This window comes from Nanorana parkeri, unplaced genomic scaffold (assembly GCF_000935625.1).
Source record: "Nanorana parkeri isolate BGI_ZX_2015 unplaced genomic scaffold, ASM93562v1 scaffold22, whole genome shotgun sequence".
Classification (NCBI taxonomy): Eukaryota; Metazoa; Chordata; class Amphibia; order Anura; family Dicroglossidae; genus Nanorana; species Nanorana parkeri.
This window is the reverse complement of record NW_017306290.1, coordinates 183,388-202,951: the sequence shown is the minus strand read 5'-3', so window position 1 is coordinate 202,951 and position 19,564 is coordinate 183,388. Positions and strand designations below refer to the sequence as shown.

The following is a 19,564-nucleotide window of genomic DNA, read 5'->3' as shown; positions in this document are numbered from 1 at the left end:
TTAGAAGAAAAAAAACAACTATTGCCCGAAAAGCAACCACAGTAAATAACAGGCAAAATCACCTGTGCATTTAACAGCACACAAATTACTGGAACTGCAGCCAAGACCTTTCCATCTAGTTTTGGGTAGTGTATGGAAGAATTAGGTCCTTTTTCAAGATTTTATTTCTGTATACATTCCAGTGGACAGACACACTCACTTTTTGTGAGGCTTCAGTTGACACTGAAACAGGTTCAGAGGGAATATTGTCCTATGGGGACACCTTTTCTAGGTTCAAAGTGGGTATATCCCCTAACGACAGGTAGATTTTCTCACTTTCTTCAATAAACAGGGATAAATAAAGCTGAAGGCGGTTGCCAACTTACCTGCTCTATTAAAAAAAAAACGTTCTTGAAACAAAACAATATTTCATAGAGGTTCAGCTAAGGGTTAAATAACATGTTTTTGTTTACAATCTTTACAATTTTTTCTTTAAGAAAGTAGATAGATTAGAGCATGGACATACAACATGACACTTTTTGCAACTATTGATCAGATCATGTGATTTTAGCTTTAAGATTTCAGTATAAGTTGTTTGCGCGGCAACAATTGTGTGCATTGTAAATAGGCGTTTTAACTTTCACTAACTTACATCTGCAATGTAACAGTATATTCACTGTGACAGTTTTGTACCCAATAAGTTATTGGTTAGGTTGAAGTTAGTGGTTAGATTATGGGGTTGATTAAGAACTCTTGCACCCAGCGTGTAGCTGAGCAAATGCCATTTGCATGTTAAATATCACTGAGGAGCATAGAAATTCCCTATGCTCCTCAGCACCATCCAGTGGTCGTAGTTCTGTACGAATTGCAGTTATAAATCATTCCTTTTGCTATCATTAGTAGGTACATTAAGGTATAGGGTCGGTCGTCGACTATTTAGCACGCAGTAAAAGAAATTTTTGCCCTGAAATTTTTGCCACTGAAACTACCGCACTAAAACCAGCCAAGCCAATGCACAAGCCTAAAATTAACAAACAATTATTTCACTATTCTAGTATTTGGGCTCTTATATTAAACTCAATTCTCAGGGCATTAAGCAGTAAAGATTCTTATAATGGTTTTGTTCTCCTCTGAATTGTAAAGTGCCAGTAAAACCTCATCTTCCAGCACAATCCTTGGTTCAGTATAACATAAAGCGCTAATCAGGAATGCAAATGGAATTACATATATTTAACCAATGATTACCATACTGAGCAAATATACATTGCATGTGGCGGCAAGTAAATAGACTCATCTTTTAAATATACGCAGATGGAAAACATCCTTTACATGCATGGAGAAATCCTCATCCCCACCTTGTCTCTATCCTCGCTGCTGATTAGCTTGCCTAAATAGTAGATAAATCCTGCAATAACACTGAAGGTTAAATAAGGTACAACACCATTTGTTGATACAAGAACTCTTCTGTCAACTATTAAACTAGAGGAAGAGTAGGGGGTCTACAGCTGCATGAGAGATGAAGCACATACATGGTGGTGAGGAGGTAGAGAGTGGCCAGAATCTAAGGTCAGCTATTTGCAAACTAGAAAATATAAGATTTTCAGATAAATACATATATAGTACATACATACAGTACATATATGTAATTTTTCTACAGATGACTCATCTCAGAGAGATAGATACATCTGGCAACACTACAAAACACAAAAATTCCCCAGCCTCAACACACATTAAAATATGATTGCACAATCTCTTTATGGACCTGTATCAACGATTTTTGGGCAAGTCCTGATAGTATCAATTTGAAACCCATTCCATGAAGCTCTCTATGCACTGTTGTTGTGCCAATCTGAAGGCCACACGAAGTTTGGAGGTCGGTAGCTATTGACTCTGCAGACAGTTGGTGACTTCTGCGCACTGTGAAGGCCACACGAAGTTTGGAGGTCGGTAGCTATTGACTCTGCAGACAGTTGGCAACTTCTGCGCACTGTGAAGGCCACACGAAGTTTGGAGGTCGGTAGCTATTGACTCTGTAGACAGTTGGCGACTTCTGCGCACTTCTGCTGAAGCATGCGCTGACCCCGTTCTGTCATTTTAAGTGGCCTACCACTTCGTGGCTGAGTTGCTGTTGTTCCCAGTTGCTTCCACTTCATTATAATACCACTAACAGATGATCACGGAATATTTAGTAGCAAGGAAATTGCACAAAACACCTGAATCCAATGATTTGTTGGGGTGTCCCATTACTTTTGGCAATATAGTGTATGTCCAAACAAAGTAGATTGCTCTTTTGCTGCTTGTAAGAAAGTTGAATAAAGTATTACAGAGCATCCAAAAAGTGTGTGATGGTCCAATTTACCATCTAAAAGGGCCCTCGTCTCCAGACAATTTATTTCAACAACAATCTTCACATAAGATTGTTTGAGTTTAATGTATTTAATGCACATAATTTACCTGCAAAAGCCACCCTTGTGCAGACATTCAAAAGCGTAAAGATTGCAGCTGGGAGCTGCCATCCTCGAGAAGTCTGACCAGCAGACCCACATCTGTCACTCAAGTGATTCCCCTTCACTCCTCCACTGGCTGCTACATAAAAGGCTATGTAAGGTGAAGAGCAGAGGAGCAGGGCCAGCATAGAGAGTAATTAGGCATTCCCAGAAGAGGAGAGGGCTATGACATTGCAGGAGGGAGGGCGCTGTGCTAGGGAATTGACTCTACCTAAAGTAGGTCAAATTTGCTAGCAAATTCAAAAGCAAATTGCAAGTGAATAAAAAAGGAAAGCAGAGAGAGAGAGAGAGAGAGAGAGAGATTCTACTTTCCTTGACCACTGCCCTAAATTTAAACTACAGGCAACTTCTTTATTTCATTGCTTATGGTCCTGTCCCTATTCAAAGCTACTGGACACGGGTTTGTGGCATCCGTCGTGGGTCAGAAGATCCCCTTAGATGCCCTATTGTTACTGTTCAATTATTGGGACACCTCTATAACCTCATCCGGTAAACTTAGCAAATTTGACAAGCAATGGATATGCATCTCTCTTTTGGCAGCTAGACGTTGCATTATGAGAGAGTGGCAGTCTCCCCATCCCGCCAACTGTCGATAGGCTAAAAGAGGACCTTCTACAATTGCTTCATTTAGATCAATTGGAATTGAAATATAATCTTCGCCTATATGTGAAACACCCGGTAACGGGTGTGTGCATTTAGCGGGTCTTTTCTGCCCGTGCGTGCCCGCTAGGGGGCGCGCGCGAGCAGAAAAAAATTGCAGTCTGGAGACGGCAACCCGCAGATGCTGCAGTGCCGTCCGTCCGTTTTTTTACTACGGGCGGACGGCAAGAGGTTAACAGATGCCATTCATAAAATATACCTTTACATCTTCTGAACAAGAGAAATGTTTGTCTCCCTTCCAATTCACTAGTACATAGTGAGTACGCTCACAATATTTAGCGGTCCTTGGTAGGTGGCTATGGGGACACAACACCTCCTGCTGCATTTAAAAGTAATACAGCAGAGAGAGCGCTCTATTAGTCTTTGACTTTCTACTGAATTTCACTGAGATTACCTTGTGGAGTCATACTGTAGCACTTGCAAATCTTTTTTTTTTTCATGCTATTTTACCATGTATGTAATATGTTTTTGTTTTAGTTATTGTTTTTCTAAAGATGTTTTATACATTTATAGTGCATTTTAGGACTGTTTTTATATCATTGTATGATATATTGTACTTAATTTTTATGTTTGTACTTTTATGTTTAAAAAAAAAAAAATATTTGAATAAAAATGTTCTAAAAAAAAAAGAAAAGGTATAACAAACGGAGAAAAATAAAATGTCACAGGAAACTAAGTGCTACTTTAAAATGTACATTTGACATAATAGACTTTTTAGCTGATATATTAAGTTAGCCCCGATAACGTATTCTGTTCATGTTGTAAATTATTGGTAAGCTACTGAGCCCCCAAGCTCTAGAAAATCAAATGACAGTTACAAGTTTCAGGATTGCATTCGACAAGAGAGCAGTAAAACTTACGTCCCCTGTGAATCCTGGCTCCCAGATGAAAGAGAAGCAGATCCAGCAACAGGCGTTGGGGTTCTTTCAGACATCAAAACCGTCTGTGAATTGAGAAAGGCAACAAGGACTAAAACATGTGCAAATGTCATTTCTGTATTACAATATTACTGCCTTGTATGAACATTTGCATATTCCAAGCATATTCAAATAAATGTTTGTTTTCCAGCTCAACAGACAATATTGTTCACAGCAGTATGCACAGACGCTGAAAAAATGCTCTGAATAACAATGTCTGTCCCTTAAAATTAATAATATACATCCCTTCTGAATCTGTGACAGACAAACATAGTTTATGGTTATATGTGGCATTGTGTTCATATAGAAGTCACTTATTGATATGTTAAAAGTTTACATATTCCTGCATGCTTTTCCATATTTTGACCATCGTATTTCACAGACCAATTTACAAATGCTCCCTATAATTGTCATCAGGGAATGCAGTTAGCTTAACAACTTTTACATAAGCTCAACTAGCCCCATAAGCTGGTAACAATACACCCACATACATATTACAGCCTGCTTTAGAATTACCAACTTACCAATAATATTCAAATGTTTATCTGATTGGATGTGCATTTAATGAAATGTATAAGTACAAACTCACATTACACAAATGCTGGAAATCTAAAGCAAAGGTTACAAAGACTAACATCTATGGTGAGCTTTGGAAAAACTGTAGGTGTGACTAGACATGTGACCATGCACATCATCTCAGAGGAGGAAAATGCCTTTCCCTGAGCAATGCTTGGGCAAGCGGAAGTCATTTTGCACTTTCAAAGCAGGAAGTGAATGCTCTGCAAGTGTAAGTATTTTAAAATCACAGCATTAGAATTTGATTTTTGAGTGTAAAGGTCCGCTTTAATGGAGCACTCACCAATGCCTCAAATTGACGTGCAAGCAGTCTAGGAGGTATACCCCCAAAGATTTTTGTATTTCTTAGAAATACGTATGCAGTCCAGTTGGATCCAAAATGGTTGTAGACTGCATATGCTTCCCCATGAATAAAAAAAAATTGCAAGCATATATGTCCAATAATGCTTGCACCTGGATCATTGGTGTGTGCTCCATTCATAAGATGCTGCAAAGTAATTTTCTGCACTGTGTGTGCGTAATATATATACACACAAACACACACACACACACACACACACACACTATATAATTTCATTTATAAGCATTACACAGAAAGGTTTTGAAAACATCAAAGAAGTTGATCAAATACTATACATTAAGCTGATTGCATTCACATACACAGTAAACAGTACAGTAAATTGTATACCCCCCAAACTATACATCCCCTTAAAATAAGCTTACATTTAGAGAATAGAGAGTTATTGTGATCACAATGGCTGGAACTGCACCAAGATCTGACCTGCGGCCCTCATTTAATATGGAGTAAGTCTGTATAGCACTTCCATTTGCTGAAACTCCAGGTGACAGCCCCACCTTACCAGGTGTTTACTGTATATCCTTACTTTATCCAGATTCATATGAATAAACTATGCATCATGACATTCTATAACTGTTTCAGGCAGACGAGTAACAAAGATAAGCTGCCTACAATATATAACAGTTGACGTATTTCAAGCAATGTATTACCAGTGTTAATAACATTGTACTGCTAATCTCACAACTACCAACAACTATGGATGCTAACAGCTCAGTACTTTACAGCGGTATCATCAGCTCAGCTGGGAAATGTATGACTACATAGATATTACATGCTAGGCATGCACAAAACAGATTTATAGCTCAATAACATGAAAGCTACAATGTCTGGTTGTTCTTCAGGCGAGAAGAGTACCAGATAATGATATTGCTTCTCATTCAGTCAAATAATTATTCATCATACTGTCCCCTGATACACAGACATGTACTGTGAGGTAGCATTTCCCTGGGACAATCAGGCTGCATAGAGGTTAACAAATAAATAACAATGAGCATTCCAAGTGCTGGTTATAACTCCGACTATCTCCTGTTGCATGTTTGTAGTATCTGACAGCTCTTTGTATTGTTGCATTTAATTATTAGGTGCAGTCTTTGGCAATGTTCGGGGCTACACTTGAGGCCCCCTAAATCAGGAGAATTGACGACCACTGGTGATATTTTGCAAATGAAACAATGGCAAGCTGCATCTGAACTCAATCAAGGATAAACTGTGTGCAGGTCCCAGTGGTTTGATATGGATTGCTGTAACAGGTTTATTTATTAGCAGTGAGAGATATCTCTCATCATTTTTTCCCAGCAATCTGTAGCTATAATCACCTATACAGAGAAGATATTGTATTAGTGAAGCAGTAGCTGAAGTGAGGTGGAAAATGGGAATGATGTACCACATAATAAAACATAAAGCCTAATTATTCATAGAGTTAAAAGATATTATGAGATATATTTTAATTATATTCAATGTAATAACAGCCAATTTACACATGGCAATAAAATGTTTTAGCATTTACAGCTTGCTTCATTCTCAGCCTGGCCTTATGTTGTCTTCCAATTTACTCAGAATTGCCTCTGTTGCCTTGCAGCAGAAATACAAAAATTATTTTAAAAAATTGGCAGCATTCCCACAATCTAAATATATTGTATTCAGCAGATGAAAGAGTTACTAAGTGCAATATAGCCCACCAAAGGCTTCATATGGTAATGTACATTGATATTCCTGATAAATGTTCTCCCCCGTTTTCCTATGGCCATGCCAAATCTTTAACCTCATGCCTGCAAGTGAAATCTACTTCTATGATTATTTCTATGATCCCCAATGAAACCGCTAAATTACTCATCCACTCCCTTGTTATCTACCGTCTTTACTATTGAAACTCCCTCCTCATTGGCCTACCACTAGACAGGCTATCCCCCCTTAAAGTGACATTAAACCCTCAGATTTTTTAACATAAAACAATACTGTAATGTGTGCCTTACTGTAATCCATGGTAGTTTCCCTTCTCTTTGCTGCTCTTCCTTTTAAATCTGTATCTGTTCTCATGCTGGACAGAACTTCTGTTTTGCAGCAGACTGCCTTGTCTCTGAAATTGATACATGGTGTCTGTGTGTAGGTTTGCAACCTGAGCCAGCACTACAGGAAAGGGTAGTTCTCCCCCAGCATGAGAAGACATGAGGATTTAAAAGGAAGAGCAGCAAAGGGAAACTATCATGGATTACACACATTACAGTATTGGTTTATGTTAAAAAAATCTGAGGGTTTAATGTCACTTTAAGTCTATCATGATTGCAGCTGCTAGACTCATTCACCTGACCAACCACTCAGTGTCTGCAACCCCCTTCTGCCAATCCCTACACTGGCTTACACTCGTCCAAAAGGATAAAATTCAAAATATTAACAATCACTTATAAAGCCATCCACAACTCTGCCCCCCGGATATATGTCAAACCTGGTCTCAAAATATCACCCGAACCGTCCCCGCCCCAAGCTCCTCCCAAGACCTCCTGCTTTCCAGCTCCCTTGTCATCTCCTTCCATACTCGCCTCCAGGACTTCTCTAGAGTCTCTCCCATTCTCTGGAACTCTTTACCCCAACCTGTCCGTCTATCTTCCACCTTGACTGCCTTTAAGTGTGACAACGCAGCAGAACAATTAACGAAAGCCACAGATTGAAACTGATTGAAATCAGCTTATAACATGTTACAGTTTATATGATATTTTAGTGATTGAGCTGAAATCTGCTTTCATGTTATGCTATATTCCTTCAAATGTTTTATGCAGTCTGCTTTCTTTAAAGCATATTTAGTCTGTGTCAGCAAGATGTACAGTATCTCACAGAAGTGAGCACACCCCTCACATTTTTGTAAATATTTTATTATATAATTTCATGTTTGACGACACTGAAGAAATTACATGTTGCTACAATGTAAAGTAGTCAGTGTACAGCTTGTATATCAGTGTACATTTGCTGTCCCCTCAAAATAACTCAACACACAGCCATTAATGTCTAAACCACTGGCAACAAAAGTGAGTACACCCTTAAGTGAAAATGTCCAAATTGGGCCCAAAGTGTCAATATTTTGTGTGGCCACCATTATTTTCCAGCACTGCCTTAACCCTCTTGGGCATGGACGTCACCAGAGCTTCACAGGTTGCCACTGGAGTCCTATTCCACGCCTCCATGACGACATCACAAAGCTGGTGGATGTTAGAAACCTTGCTCTCCTCCACCTTCCGTTTGAGGATGCCCCACAGATGGTTTAGGTCTGGAGACATGCTTGGCCAGTCCATCACCTTTACCCTCAGCTTCTTTAGCAAGGCAGTGGTCGTACAGGTGTTTTTGGGGTCGTTATCATGTTGGAATACTGCCCTGCGGCCCAGTCTCCGAAGGAAGGGGATCATGCTCTGCTTCAGTATGTCACAGTACATGTTAGCATTCATGGTTCCCTCAACTAACTATAGCTCCTCAGTGCCGGCAGCACTCATGCAGCCCCAGACCATGACACGCCCACCACCATGCTTGACTGTAGGCAAGACACAGTTGTCTTTGTTCTCCTCCCCTGGTTGCCGCCACACACGCTTGACACCATCTGAACTAAATAAGTTTATCTTCGTCTCATCAGACCACAGGACATAGTTCCAGTAATCCATGTCCTTAGTCTGCTTGTCTTGTTTTGGGCTTTCTCGTGCATCATCTTTAGAAGAGGCTTCCTTCTGGGACGACAGCCATGCAGACCAATTTGATGCAGTGTGTGGCGCATGGTCTGAGCACTGACAGGCTGACCCCCCACCCCTTTAACCTCTGCAGCAATGCTGGCAGCACTCATACGTCTATTTCACAAAGAAAACCTCTGGATATGACGCTGAGCATGTCCACTCAACTTCTTTGGTCGACCGTGGTGAGGCCTGTTCCGAGTGGAACCTGTCCTGTTAAACCGCTTTATGGTCTTGGCCACCGTGCTGCAGCTCAGTTTCAGGGTCTGGGCAATCTTCTTATAGCCTAGGTCATCTTTATGTAGAGCAACAATTCTTTTTTTCAGACCCTCAGAGAGTTCTTTGCCATGAGGTGCCATGTTGAACTTCCAGTGACCAGTATGGGAGAGTGAGAGCGATAACACCAAATTTAACACACCTGCTCCCCAATCACACCTGAGACCTTGTAACACTAACGGGTCACATGACACCGGGGAGGGAAAATGGCTAATTGGGCACAATTTGGACATTTTCACTTAGGGGTGTACTCACTTTTGTTGCCAGCGGTTTAGACATTAATGGTTGTGTGTTGAGTTATTTTGAGGGGACAGCAAATGTACACTGATATACAAGCTGTACACTCTTTACATTGTAGCAAAGTGTAATTTCTTCAGTGTCGTCACATGAAATGATATAATAAAATATTTACAAAAATGTGAGGGGTGTACTCACTTCTGTGAGATACTGTATGTTAAAAAAACTTTGTTCTTGTTTGCCAGTCATCAGAGTATTCAGCTGTGTTCCTTCCCATGTCATACAGATTTATTCTGCCTATTGCAGCAACATAGGTCTGCTGTGTTGTCCACTGCAGATAGGCAGAGCTAGAAATACTAATGCAGAGGTGTTTTCACCAGGGTCCCCAAGCCACTCGTATCCATCTAAAGCCAACTGTATCCATCTAAAACTGAAATAGTTTTACATGGAGTTTTTATTGATCTATCTTTATTTGTGTATAGGCATAGCATACATTCAACATCACAATTGTAATCCGGGATCGGGCCTTACTAGGAAAAAGAAAACAGGTTTGTTATTGGACTCGTATTTTAGGGTCCCTCGAGTACTCCATACTAACAAACGGGTTTGAGAATTATTATTCCTAACGGTAAATCTATTTACCAACCTCTTTAGAATCTAATTACCATATTTCAGTTTAATGATTTTTCTTATGTTTAATGAATATTTAATCAGCTCTGAAATCTATTTATTAAAAATTAATATTGTGTTCTAGAAGAGTGCCGTGGGGACAAAGAAATGCAAAGGAAACAAAACCACTGAGTGAAGACTATAGACTATGAGCGCATTGAATAGTGATTTCAAAGTCAAACAAGTAAGCAGAACGCCTAAATGCGTAGAATATATAGGCTATTGATTCGTAAACCATAACCGCGTGCCAGCAAAATAAATTGGGGGCCATTTTATAACAACAAAAAGCACAAAGACAAATGTTGCTACATGTATCACCACTAGAAAATGAAAGCTGGACTTGCTTCAGGATACCCAACAAAATGCCCCTGTGCATATTCAAATTAAAACACAAGGTTATCATTGATGTAAGAGAGGTGAAACATCTCCTACTGGTGGAATTACATGGACAAATATCCTACATCTATTTCACAACAAAGTTGAACTTTCCCTGATCAAGTCACTAGATAGCCGAATACTCCAATCTGAAGGTTTGCTAAGTGAAGACTTTTCAACTGCACACAGTGGCATTTTACTATTGCCTCAGAGCATAGTAGCATGGAGCAGAAATCAAGGATGAGGGAGCAGGATAAGACTCAGAGATAGTTGCAGTTGATACAAGGGTGAAATAAGCTGATAGTACAGGGAAGAGTACATAGGAAGAGAAAACAAATACAAATCACACATGTACAGACTCAAGGAACCACTGAACCACATAAACTAGCAACAAAGTAGAGATAGAAAATCAGTGACGCAGAGAATATCTGGAATGGTAAAAAAATAATAATAATAATTCTGTGAAAAATAAAAAAGCAATTTCACGGATAACATATTAGAGAAGAAAACTAGCAATAAATTACAAAAAAAAATCCTATCAACATTATGTCCATTATATAGTGAAATTATAAAGCGAGTATGCATTTAGTTGATACAAGAAATAAGTAAAATATCTAGCTATCTGACAGTGCATGATAGATTACATAAGAAGAAATAACAAATATAAATCACTGAGTAAGTGCCAAGTCAAAAGGCACTACTGGACCACAGAACACAGCAACAAGGTAGAAATAGAAAGTGAAGAGATGTGGAGAATATTGGAAATTATATTTAAAAAAAAGTTGTTTAAAATAATAATTACAGTATTATGAACAATAATAATTACAATTTTATTAAAAACATACTGGATAATTTTAATACAAATATGATGATTATTATTATTATTCAATTTCACTGAAAACATACTGGAGAATTTGTAATAATAAAAAAAAAAAACGATTCTAGCTACACATGTCCATTTTATAGTGAAATTGTAAAGTAAGAATAGATTATTCTCCAAAATTAAAACATGTATAAAAAAAAAAAAATCTTTGTAAAAAATGACATTAACAAGACCGATCCTCTAAATGTCTCTTGCAAATGCACTGCTCATGTTTAAAAATAACTAATTTATTTCTTCTTTTCTGTGGATTAAACATCATCACCTTTACCATTTAACATAAAATAAAAGGTTTTCTATGCACTCAGTTTATATTGAGCATATATTCTAGAAGAAAAAAAATTAAACCTGTCCAGCTACAGTAGGTAACTGGATTCCTGGGATTCCATATGAAATAATTTGATAAGGTGAGGCTTCTTCATATTCTGTCTTTCTGGAATAATAAATAGTTTACTGTAAATCAGCATTGGGTTTGAGTGACTGATTTAAATCTTCTATGATTTGTGTACAGTATAGTGATATATAGTCACCTACCAGGAAATAACAGGAATAAAGTAGATACTCTGATGTATCAAAAGTCGAAGAATCCACTTTACATGCTCAAGAAGATAACAGATTTATGATTTGCCTAGCAAACGTTAAGTTATTGCATTTCGCTGTGGTACGTATCTTACAGTATGTGGTGAAGTATGGAATGCTCCTGCAATCTACTATGATGACCGCAGCCTAATCTATTAATTCCTTCTTAAGTCTTCCTTAACGTCAGAAAAAGGGCAAATGATGCCATTCCCACAACAGACATAAGAGCTGGTATCCTGAGAAATAGAGGACTGCAAGGATGTCAGCCCTTATACCTTTCCGAACTATTAGACCAGTTATTAATTCGCCAGGCACACACACACACACACAAAATTTGCTGATACGTTTTGTCAGCTCATCTAACAAGTGTATTGTTAGACTAAACAACTGTTCACAGACCAAACTGGTTTCCTGATAATTGTATAGCTGCCCTGTATTGTTTTTCCGTTATTAGCTTACTAACAATGGGATATTGTTATGGGGCAACTTTACATAAACACCATGCCTAGGCTGGTCAAGGCTTAGCCAGACTCTTGGCACCTCACTGATTGTTAATGGCATAAATAGTACTGTGCTGCCATCTAGATTTGGAAAAAGTGAGATAGATCTTGCATAGTTGTTTAGGGGCACCACCTACAGGTGGGATACCAACTTTTCTTAAGAAAAGCCAGCAGCTCAAATGTGTATTTAGGACTTCACAATGCATCTTTGACCAAGGGGGACTTCCCTATGCCAAGAAAGGACTTCACAATACAAATCACCGTGGAACTTCAAGCAAGGACAACGTCACCGAAACAAAGGACTTTGAGAGAGACTGCAACCAGAAGCCATTTTTCCTGTGAATGTTTAATTGCCACAAAGTACTGTTCTTTACATAATTTGCAGCTGGAAGCCAAGTACCTTTTAATGTATCCTCTCTTAGAAACCAGCCCATGTACTGGAATGGATAGATTAGTGGGTGCATGTGTATGTTTGTTTGTAGCAGCTTGTATGTTTGTGTTGTACTGCTTGTCTTGTAAACAAGTTTGTGCATGCATCATGTTTGCATAATAAAGTACCATACGTGCTTCTGGGTCAGTTTCCCTAAGCTTTACTGCAAGAATCAGAAAAAAAATATCTGTAAGAGCTTTAACAAGCATTGCATTTGGGGGCTCGCCCTTGGGATAAGATTTACATTTGGGGGCTCGTCCTTGGGATAAGCTTTCCAAGCATTACGTGCGCAAGCATGGACAAAGCTGGCCTGGGATTAGATTGATGGCAGCACCTGAACCAGTGAACACACACAACAGCTATATTTCCACAAGATGAAATTGCAAAGAGTTCCAAAAACAGGGAAACCTGTAGGGATTTAATTAGCATGGCAACATGTGGCGGTGATATATGCCAGGATGAAAATAAGGGCAGGGCTTTCATGTTTGGCCGGTGTGTACTTTTAAGTTCTTAGAGCAACTACAAGTCTCTTAAAAAAAAAAGCACTGCACAGTGTAATAGTAACCTTTTCAGAAGGATCATTCAGCTCTAAATTTACATTAGACTCTGAGCTCTTCTGAATTGCTATGAGTTCTTTCTTGCCCTTTGTACATTGCTCTTAGATTTACCATGTAAGCCCAATAGTGTCATAGCAGTATTTTATTATTCACAAACACAAAATGAAAACTTTCAGAAAATAAGGTCACTTACACATAAATATCTGCAAAGTATTAAAGGAGAACTATGAAGTGAGTCCTTATCACTCACCTCATAGTTCTAGCTAGTAGATCGGGAAGTGAACGAACACATACCGGCGTTCGCTCACTTCTCGATCTGAAGGACTGAATTCCCCCCTCCCCGATCAGATCCTCCAGCGCTGACTGGTGGAACGGACGGGGAGGGGGCGGGTACATCGGTCTCTGCCTCTAGATAGGCAGAGCCAGCTGTCACTCACGCAACTGGGCGGATCCAGACATAATTGTCGGGATCCGCTTCAGCTGCGGCGTCTCAGTATACCGTGAGCTGTAACTCGCGGTATACTGCGGCGTCTCGGTATACCGCGAGCTGCAGCTCACGTTATACTGAGCTTAGGGTGACGGGAGGACGCTAGTTTGTGTCCTCCCGTTACCCTAAGGAGAACTATGGGGAAAAGCCCTAACCCCACAGTTCTCCTTTAATTTTCAGTACAATAAACATTGCTGAAAAAAATCAGTAATAACACTTTTATTTAACTAAAGGTGGCCATGGATATAAGAGGGCTACTGGTTCTACTAGCACAAGCCAACTGACCTCTAGCTTGCATCTTAGCTAACTAAAAAAAGCATGTTTAGTTTTCCCTCCTGCTCATCTGATTGCTTCTAAAGAACATAGACAGAGGATATTTGCCTGAGCCATAGACCTGCTAACATTGCCTGACCTGGCTGAAAACCCGGGCTTTTTATTGCTTCTGTTGTCCAGAAAAGCCTTTCTCTGTGCACCATGTGAGATTATCAATTTCTTTGCAATCTAGGCCTCAGCTTCTGGACTTTGTGCATAAGCATCCTCCTTCAATCAGCTCCTGTCCAATAAAAGTCCTGCAATTAAGACCAGCAGGACAGGAGGACCGTAGGTAGTTGAGAAATGGAAGTCCCATTTAAAAAGTAATTTAAACTAAGGGCACTAAGGAGGCTTTAATAACATCTTGCATTACCTGTTCTTAAGCAACACATTTCATTTTAGAAGGTAAAAGTGAAGGGAAGGTTTGCTTTGCAATAATCCTATCACATGAGAAATATGGGTACTGCCTTGCTAATTCCCTTTGTAAATGCTAGTGGACTGGCCATTATGTTGACCCACTAACCCTTAAATTAGGTCAGAAGCAGTTATCCTTGTAGTGGGTCAGTGGTACATAATATTAAAGAGCATGACATCCAGGTAACGAGCATTTGCAGAATGAGAGCTAAGAAATCAACCACCTTCATGTTTAATCCATGACGGAATTGCTTTGACTCAACAACAACAATACCACATTAATTGCCTCTATCCACAGACATTAGAAGATGGCTGGATATACTGTTTTTGTTTTTTCAGATATTCACATAAAGATGTTCGCCTACAAATCCTAAACATCTAGTGGGTTACTGACAGCCATTTGATGACAGTGCAGAGCCACGCTGCAGCCATGAAAGATCCAACAATGTTGTTGGGATTCACCTGGCGGTCTGACTGACAGCTGGCTCTGCCTCTCTAGAGGCAAAACCAACTGTGCCCGCCTCCTCCCCTGTATGTCGCTCCAATGAGCACTGGAAGAACAGAAAAGGGAGGGGGAAATCCCTGTGGAGAGCGATGACTTACTGTCACTGCTCTATGCGCTGAGAAGACCGTGAGCTGTGCGATCAGCAGTTCGTGAACATTCAGCTCATACTCTATAGAGCCGGTGTGAGACCTGCAGTGTTAGGAAGAGTACATTTTACTCTGCCAATACGTGTCCTTTAATGACTATAGAACAAGTAATTGTATCACAACCAGACATCCACTGGCTTATTCAGCTTACTCAGCTGAAAATATTTAACATGGCTATCACTATTTATGCTGGTCAGCTGAGGGTGTTTCATGCTTGAGTGATTTAAGCCTAAAACAATTAATAGATTCTAATTCAACAAAGTAATTTCAGAAATATCTCATTTAAATAGCAATTTTATTAATACAACGTAGTCCTGATAATGCCAGGAGCTCACTTTCCATTGTCAGTTTAAAACACACTCTTGGAGCTTAGCCATTCTTAATTAAAACACTCGGCTGACCTATTTGTCTAGGCAGTTGTTAACCCACACAACAAAGTGATGCCATCTTCTCATCAAAAGAACAAGCTGAAAACCCCTAATATAATATAAAGCCATTTATCTGTGTCTAAGTAATGTGGTGTTAAAAAGGCCAGCATTTTATGGAGGTTCTGGCAAAGGAGTGTATTTATTAGACCTGCATTATGTCATATAGTGATATGTCAATGTCATATTGTTCCTTTTCTCAATCCAAAAGCAGTTGTTTCACCAAGGAAAAAAGATGTTTTTCTTCCAAGCAGAAGAAAAAAAAAAGACTGTTGCTGTGAAGCAAAACTTTTTGGAATAGAAAGAGTTGTCCTTCAACTCTCAAATCTGGCCATGGGAGGAGATCTGCGGCACACACATCTTTGATGCGTCTCCCAGCTACTGAACCGTATGTCCTAAGATGCAGAACAGTTTTCTAGCTATTGGAGGTGGGCAGAGATGATGCGAGTGTACCAAGGTGCTGGAGTACCAAGGGGCTCAGCTACTTGCAGGGGTGGATAATAGGGGGTATGCTTATGACAGCTGTGCAAGAGAGGAAAAGGTTGAGTGATGCAGGCTGTCATACAGCCTGAAAGTAAAAGAATAACCTTTATACCCTGTGGATATATATCAGAGGCAGACACTGAGTGCATGGAGCAGGTTTTTACCTCAGGAGAAGAAAATAAAGCCCCTTGATGACATTCACTATGCAAGCAGCACAAAAAGGCGACTTTGGCAGTTGACTAAGTAATTTAATAAGTCCAACAAATGACCTAGAGAACAACATCTACTGGTTTGCCTTCATTATGACTGATGTCAGCTGACAGGAGGAATAAAACTTGGTTCACTTAGTGCTTGTAATATATGCTCAGAAAAATGGCAGCATAGTGGCTTAGTGGTTATCATGTCTGCCTTGCAGCATTGGGTTCCTCAGTATGAATCCCGGCCAAGAAACTATCTTCATGGAGTTTGTATGTTCTCCCCGTTCTCAATGAAAAATGCCCCCTTCACATTTGTGGTCAATGGAGAAAAGCTCGCTTACATTGAAAATCAGCATAAAACAATTGCAGCTAGTTTTTGATCCAGGCACCACTGCCAGACATCACAAGTAGATCCCTGACCTCCACTTCAGCAGCACAATTTGCTTAATAACACAACCACAGCTTCCTGGTTGGAAAACCAAGTAGAAACACACTAATGGGATCATCAATCTGTTCTCTCCTGGTGTAAATACTCAAACTTCAGCAGAGCCTGATTGGCTCAGAATACTGACTCTACCTTTCCCAGTCTTGGGGCTGCTATACATGAGATTGCAAGAGTCTGACATCAACACAAACTCAGTTATTTACACTAGCTGCATTGTAACATATTGTATGATTGCTTTGTATTAATACAGAACTACATCAAATGTTATAGCTTACACCAGCCGTACCTTTAGTCTGGCACAACTGTACAGGCTACTCTCATGTACTGAAAAAATTGCTTACTCTGATTTCACTGCACACTGTGAGCTTATCACTGTACAATTGAAGCTGTAGCAATTCAGACAAAGCTTAACTACCGAGTTCTGTTCTTACAACTAGGTTATTAAGCTAATTGGTCACTAAGCAAGGAATAATGGATATCAGCTCTAACATACAATCTATTACTTAGATTTGTATACTATAAATACTGATGTACAGTACATTACTGGTTGGAGAGCTGGTCGTAAGTCCGAGAAGATCATTACATAGGTAGGTCATTAAGTGAGGAGTAGCTGTATAATCCCAGCATGTGTCCATGATTGCAGGTCCTACTCTCTCTCTCATTTATAAATGGTAAAGTATCTCCATTCAGGGGCATCAGCCAAAAACAGTTTTTTTAGCATTATCCCAGAGGCAAATGCCCTATAGCCCCTCAGTCCTCCCCTGGCTGGCATGGATATTTGTGAAAATTATCATTGCTCCGGTTTAGTTTTACTGGTCATTAGGACCAAGCTACAAGGACAATTTTCAGTCATGTCAGTAACTGATAATCAACCTAAAATCTTCCACAACTGCCGTGATTCATTAAGGCTACACACTTTCACAAGTAATCATATAATAGTTGTGACTAACCAGTAGCCCAACTGTGTACAAAAGTACAATGCTGGATTTGCCTAGGGCCAAAAATAAATCTGCATAGACCCACACACCTATAATAAGGAATAAACACATTATTTTTTGGACTTTTGCAAGACTCTTTTTTTAGTTATTTCTAAAGAGTGAAGAGCAAGAAGGTAAAATTACAGTGTTTATGAATTGGTCCCCAAGTGACATTTCAACGACTTCCAAATTACCATTAAGAAATGTACGTTATTCAATCCTGACTTCCCCTTTCCCACTTAGATGTTGAAAATCAAGGTGTTTCCGTCTTAGGAGTGCAATCATGCTTGAAAGCCATAGAGCAATCACGTCTTTCCATGCCATGGTTGTATCCATAATTATATCCGCACTTAAGTAATATTTTCAAGAGGCTTTTTCTCCATTACAAAATTAATTTATCATATTTGAACACAGAAAGAAAAATGCTATTTAATTATGCAATGTATGTTTTAAGCCAAATAATAATTCTTCTTTTACCGTAAATTAGATCTGTAACATGCTGGCCAATCTGGTGATTTAAACTCTTTCCTCATTACTACAGCAAATTAGCCATCTCATAATTCATTCTACCAACTTATTTATAGCACATCAATATTTAGTGCCTAATATTGAGTTATTAGTAATGAATTCATTTACTAGAAAATATATTCTAAGCACATACCATTTCAAGGAATTATTTACAAAACCCAGTGCAATTTTAATGAAGAGAGATGGGCAATGTCTTACCACATCTGTTGAATCAGGCATACACAGTTTTTTGAACCCGTTACTGGATTTCTAATTAGGCAAACAAGACTATGTGCCAAAAGCATATAATGTGTTTTTTAATTAACAAACTTAGAAAAAAAGCTTGTATTGATATTTATAATGTTAGCATCCATGTGTGTATACAACATCCACTGCAAAATACTTTGGGCTCCTGGCTGCATCAGGAATGATTACCGATACCATTTTTCCCCAGAACTATATCTTTTTTTAGCATCATGTGACAGTTTTTCTAAAACAGTGCGGACTAATAATTTTAAGGCAGTGGTGGAGAACCAGGGCGCAGTCACAGCTGCAATCGCTGCGACTCTAGTAGTTCTGCCACTGACTCTAAGCTGTAGAGGGACTGCAAATCTCAGCAATACAGTATAAAGCAATGCAGAATACCTTCAGCTACATAAGACTACAAATCTCAGCAATACATTATACAGCATTGCAGAATGGCACTAGCTATGTAGGACTACAAATCCCAGCAATACATTATACAACAATGTAGTATACCATCAACTACAGATGACTACAAATCCCAGCAATACATTACACACCAATGCAGAATAATATGAAGCTACATACTCCGTTGCTCACCAGGGCTGTGTGGCATCTCAGGAGGCTGTGCGGGTCTAACCAAGGCTGTGCAGGGTTGGACCACGGCTGTGCAGGCTCACCAAGGCTGTACGGCGGGCGTCACCAGGGCTGCATGTGGGCAGTGGGAAGGAGGAGATGTGTGCGTCTGGACCAGCACTGTAAAAGACAGCCGCCGCAAATCCCCAGCAAGCAGGGGAACTTACGGCAACCGCTCCTATTTAAACATTTAAAGCACCAGTATTGGGGCATCTCATGAAAATTGTATCGATTGCATCCCTAGCACTAATGATCTCAGTCGATTAGAACACTGAAATAAAGGCCTAGAAATTACCCAAAGGGCTTTTTTTTAACTGTAATCTGTGGTCTGTAACATTACCAGCCCTTTGATTTGGCTTTCTTCTGTTGTGATTAAAGATTTAAAAATGCTTGTTAAAGCTATATAGTAATTGACAAGTTTTTTTTTTTCTTTTAAATATCCACAAGTATGAGCCTGAAATGGAAAAAAAAATTAAGCTTGCGCAACCTTATCCTTAAAACAGAAAAGTTAGTTGTGAATGATTACGGTCATTAGTGGTGCCCCTAGGCTTTTTGGCGCCTGAGGCTAGCCGGCTGGGGG

At 39.4% G+C, this 19,564-nt stretch overlaps 1 protein-coding gene across 1 annotated transcript in view; it reads right to left on the bottom strand.

The window, feature by feature from the left end:
• The window catches only part of TBC1D32 (TBC1 domain family member 32), a 232,910-nt gene that overhangs the window by 142,959 nt on the left and 70,387 nt on the right, over positions 1–19,564 (bottom strand). Inside the window, exon 18 of the mRNA XM_018563470.1 lies at positions 4,007–4,089. Within this exon, the coding sequence (XP_018418972.1) occupies positions 4,007–4,089 (83 nt within the window). The remainder of the gene's footprint in view (positions 1–4,006; positions 4,090–19,564) is intronic.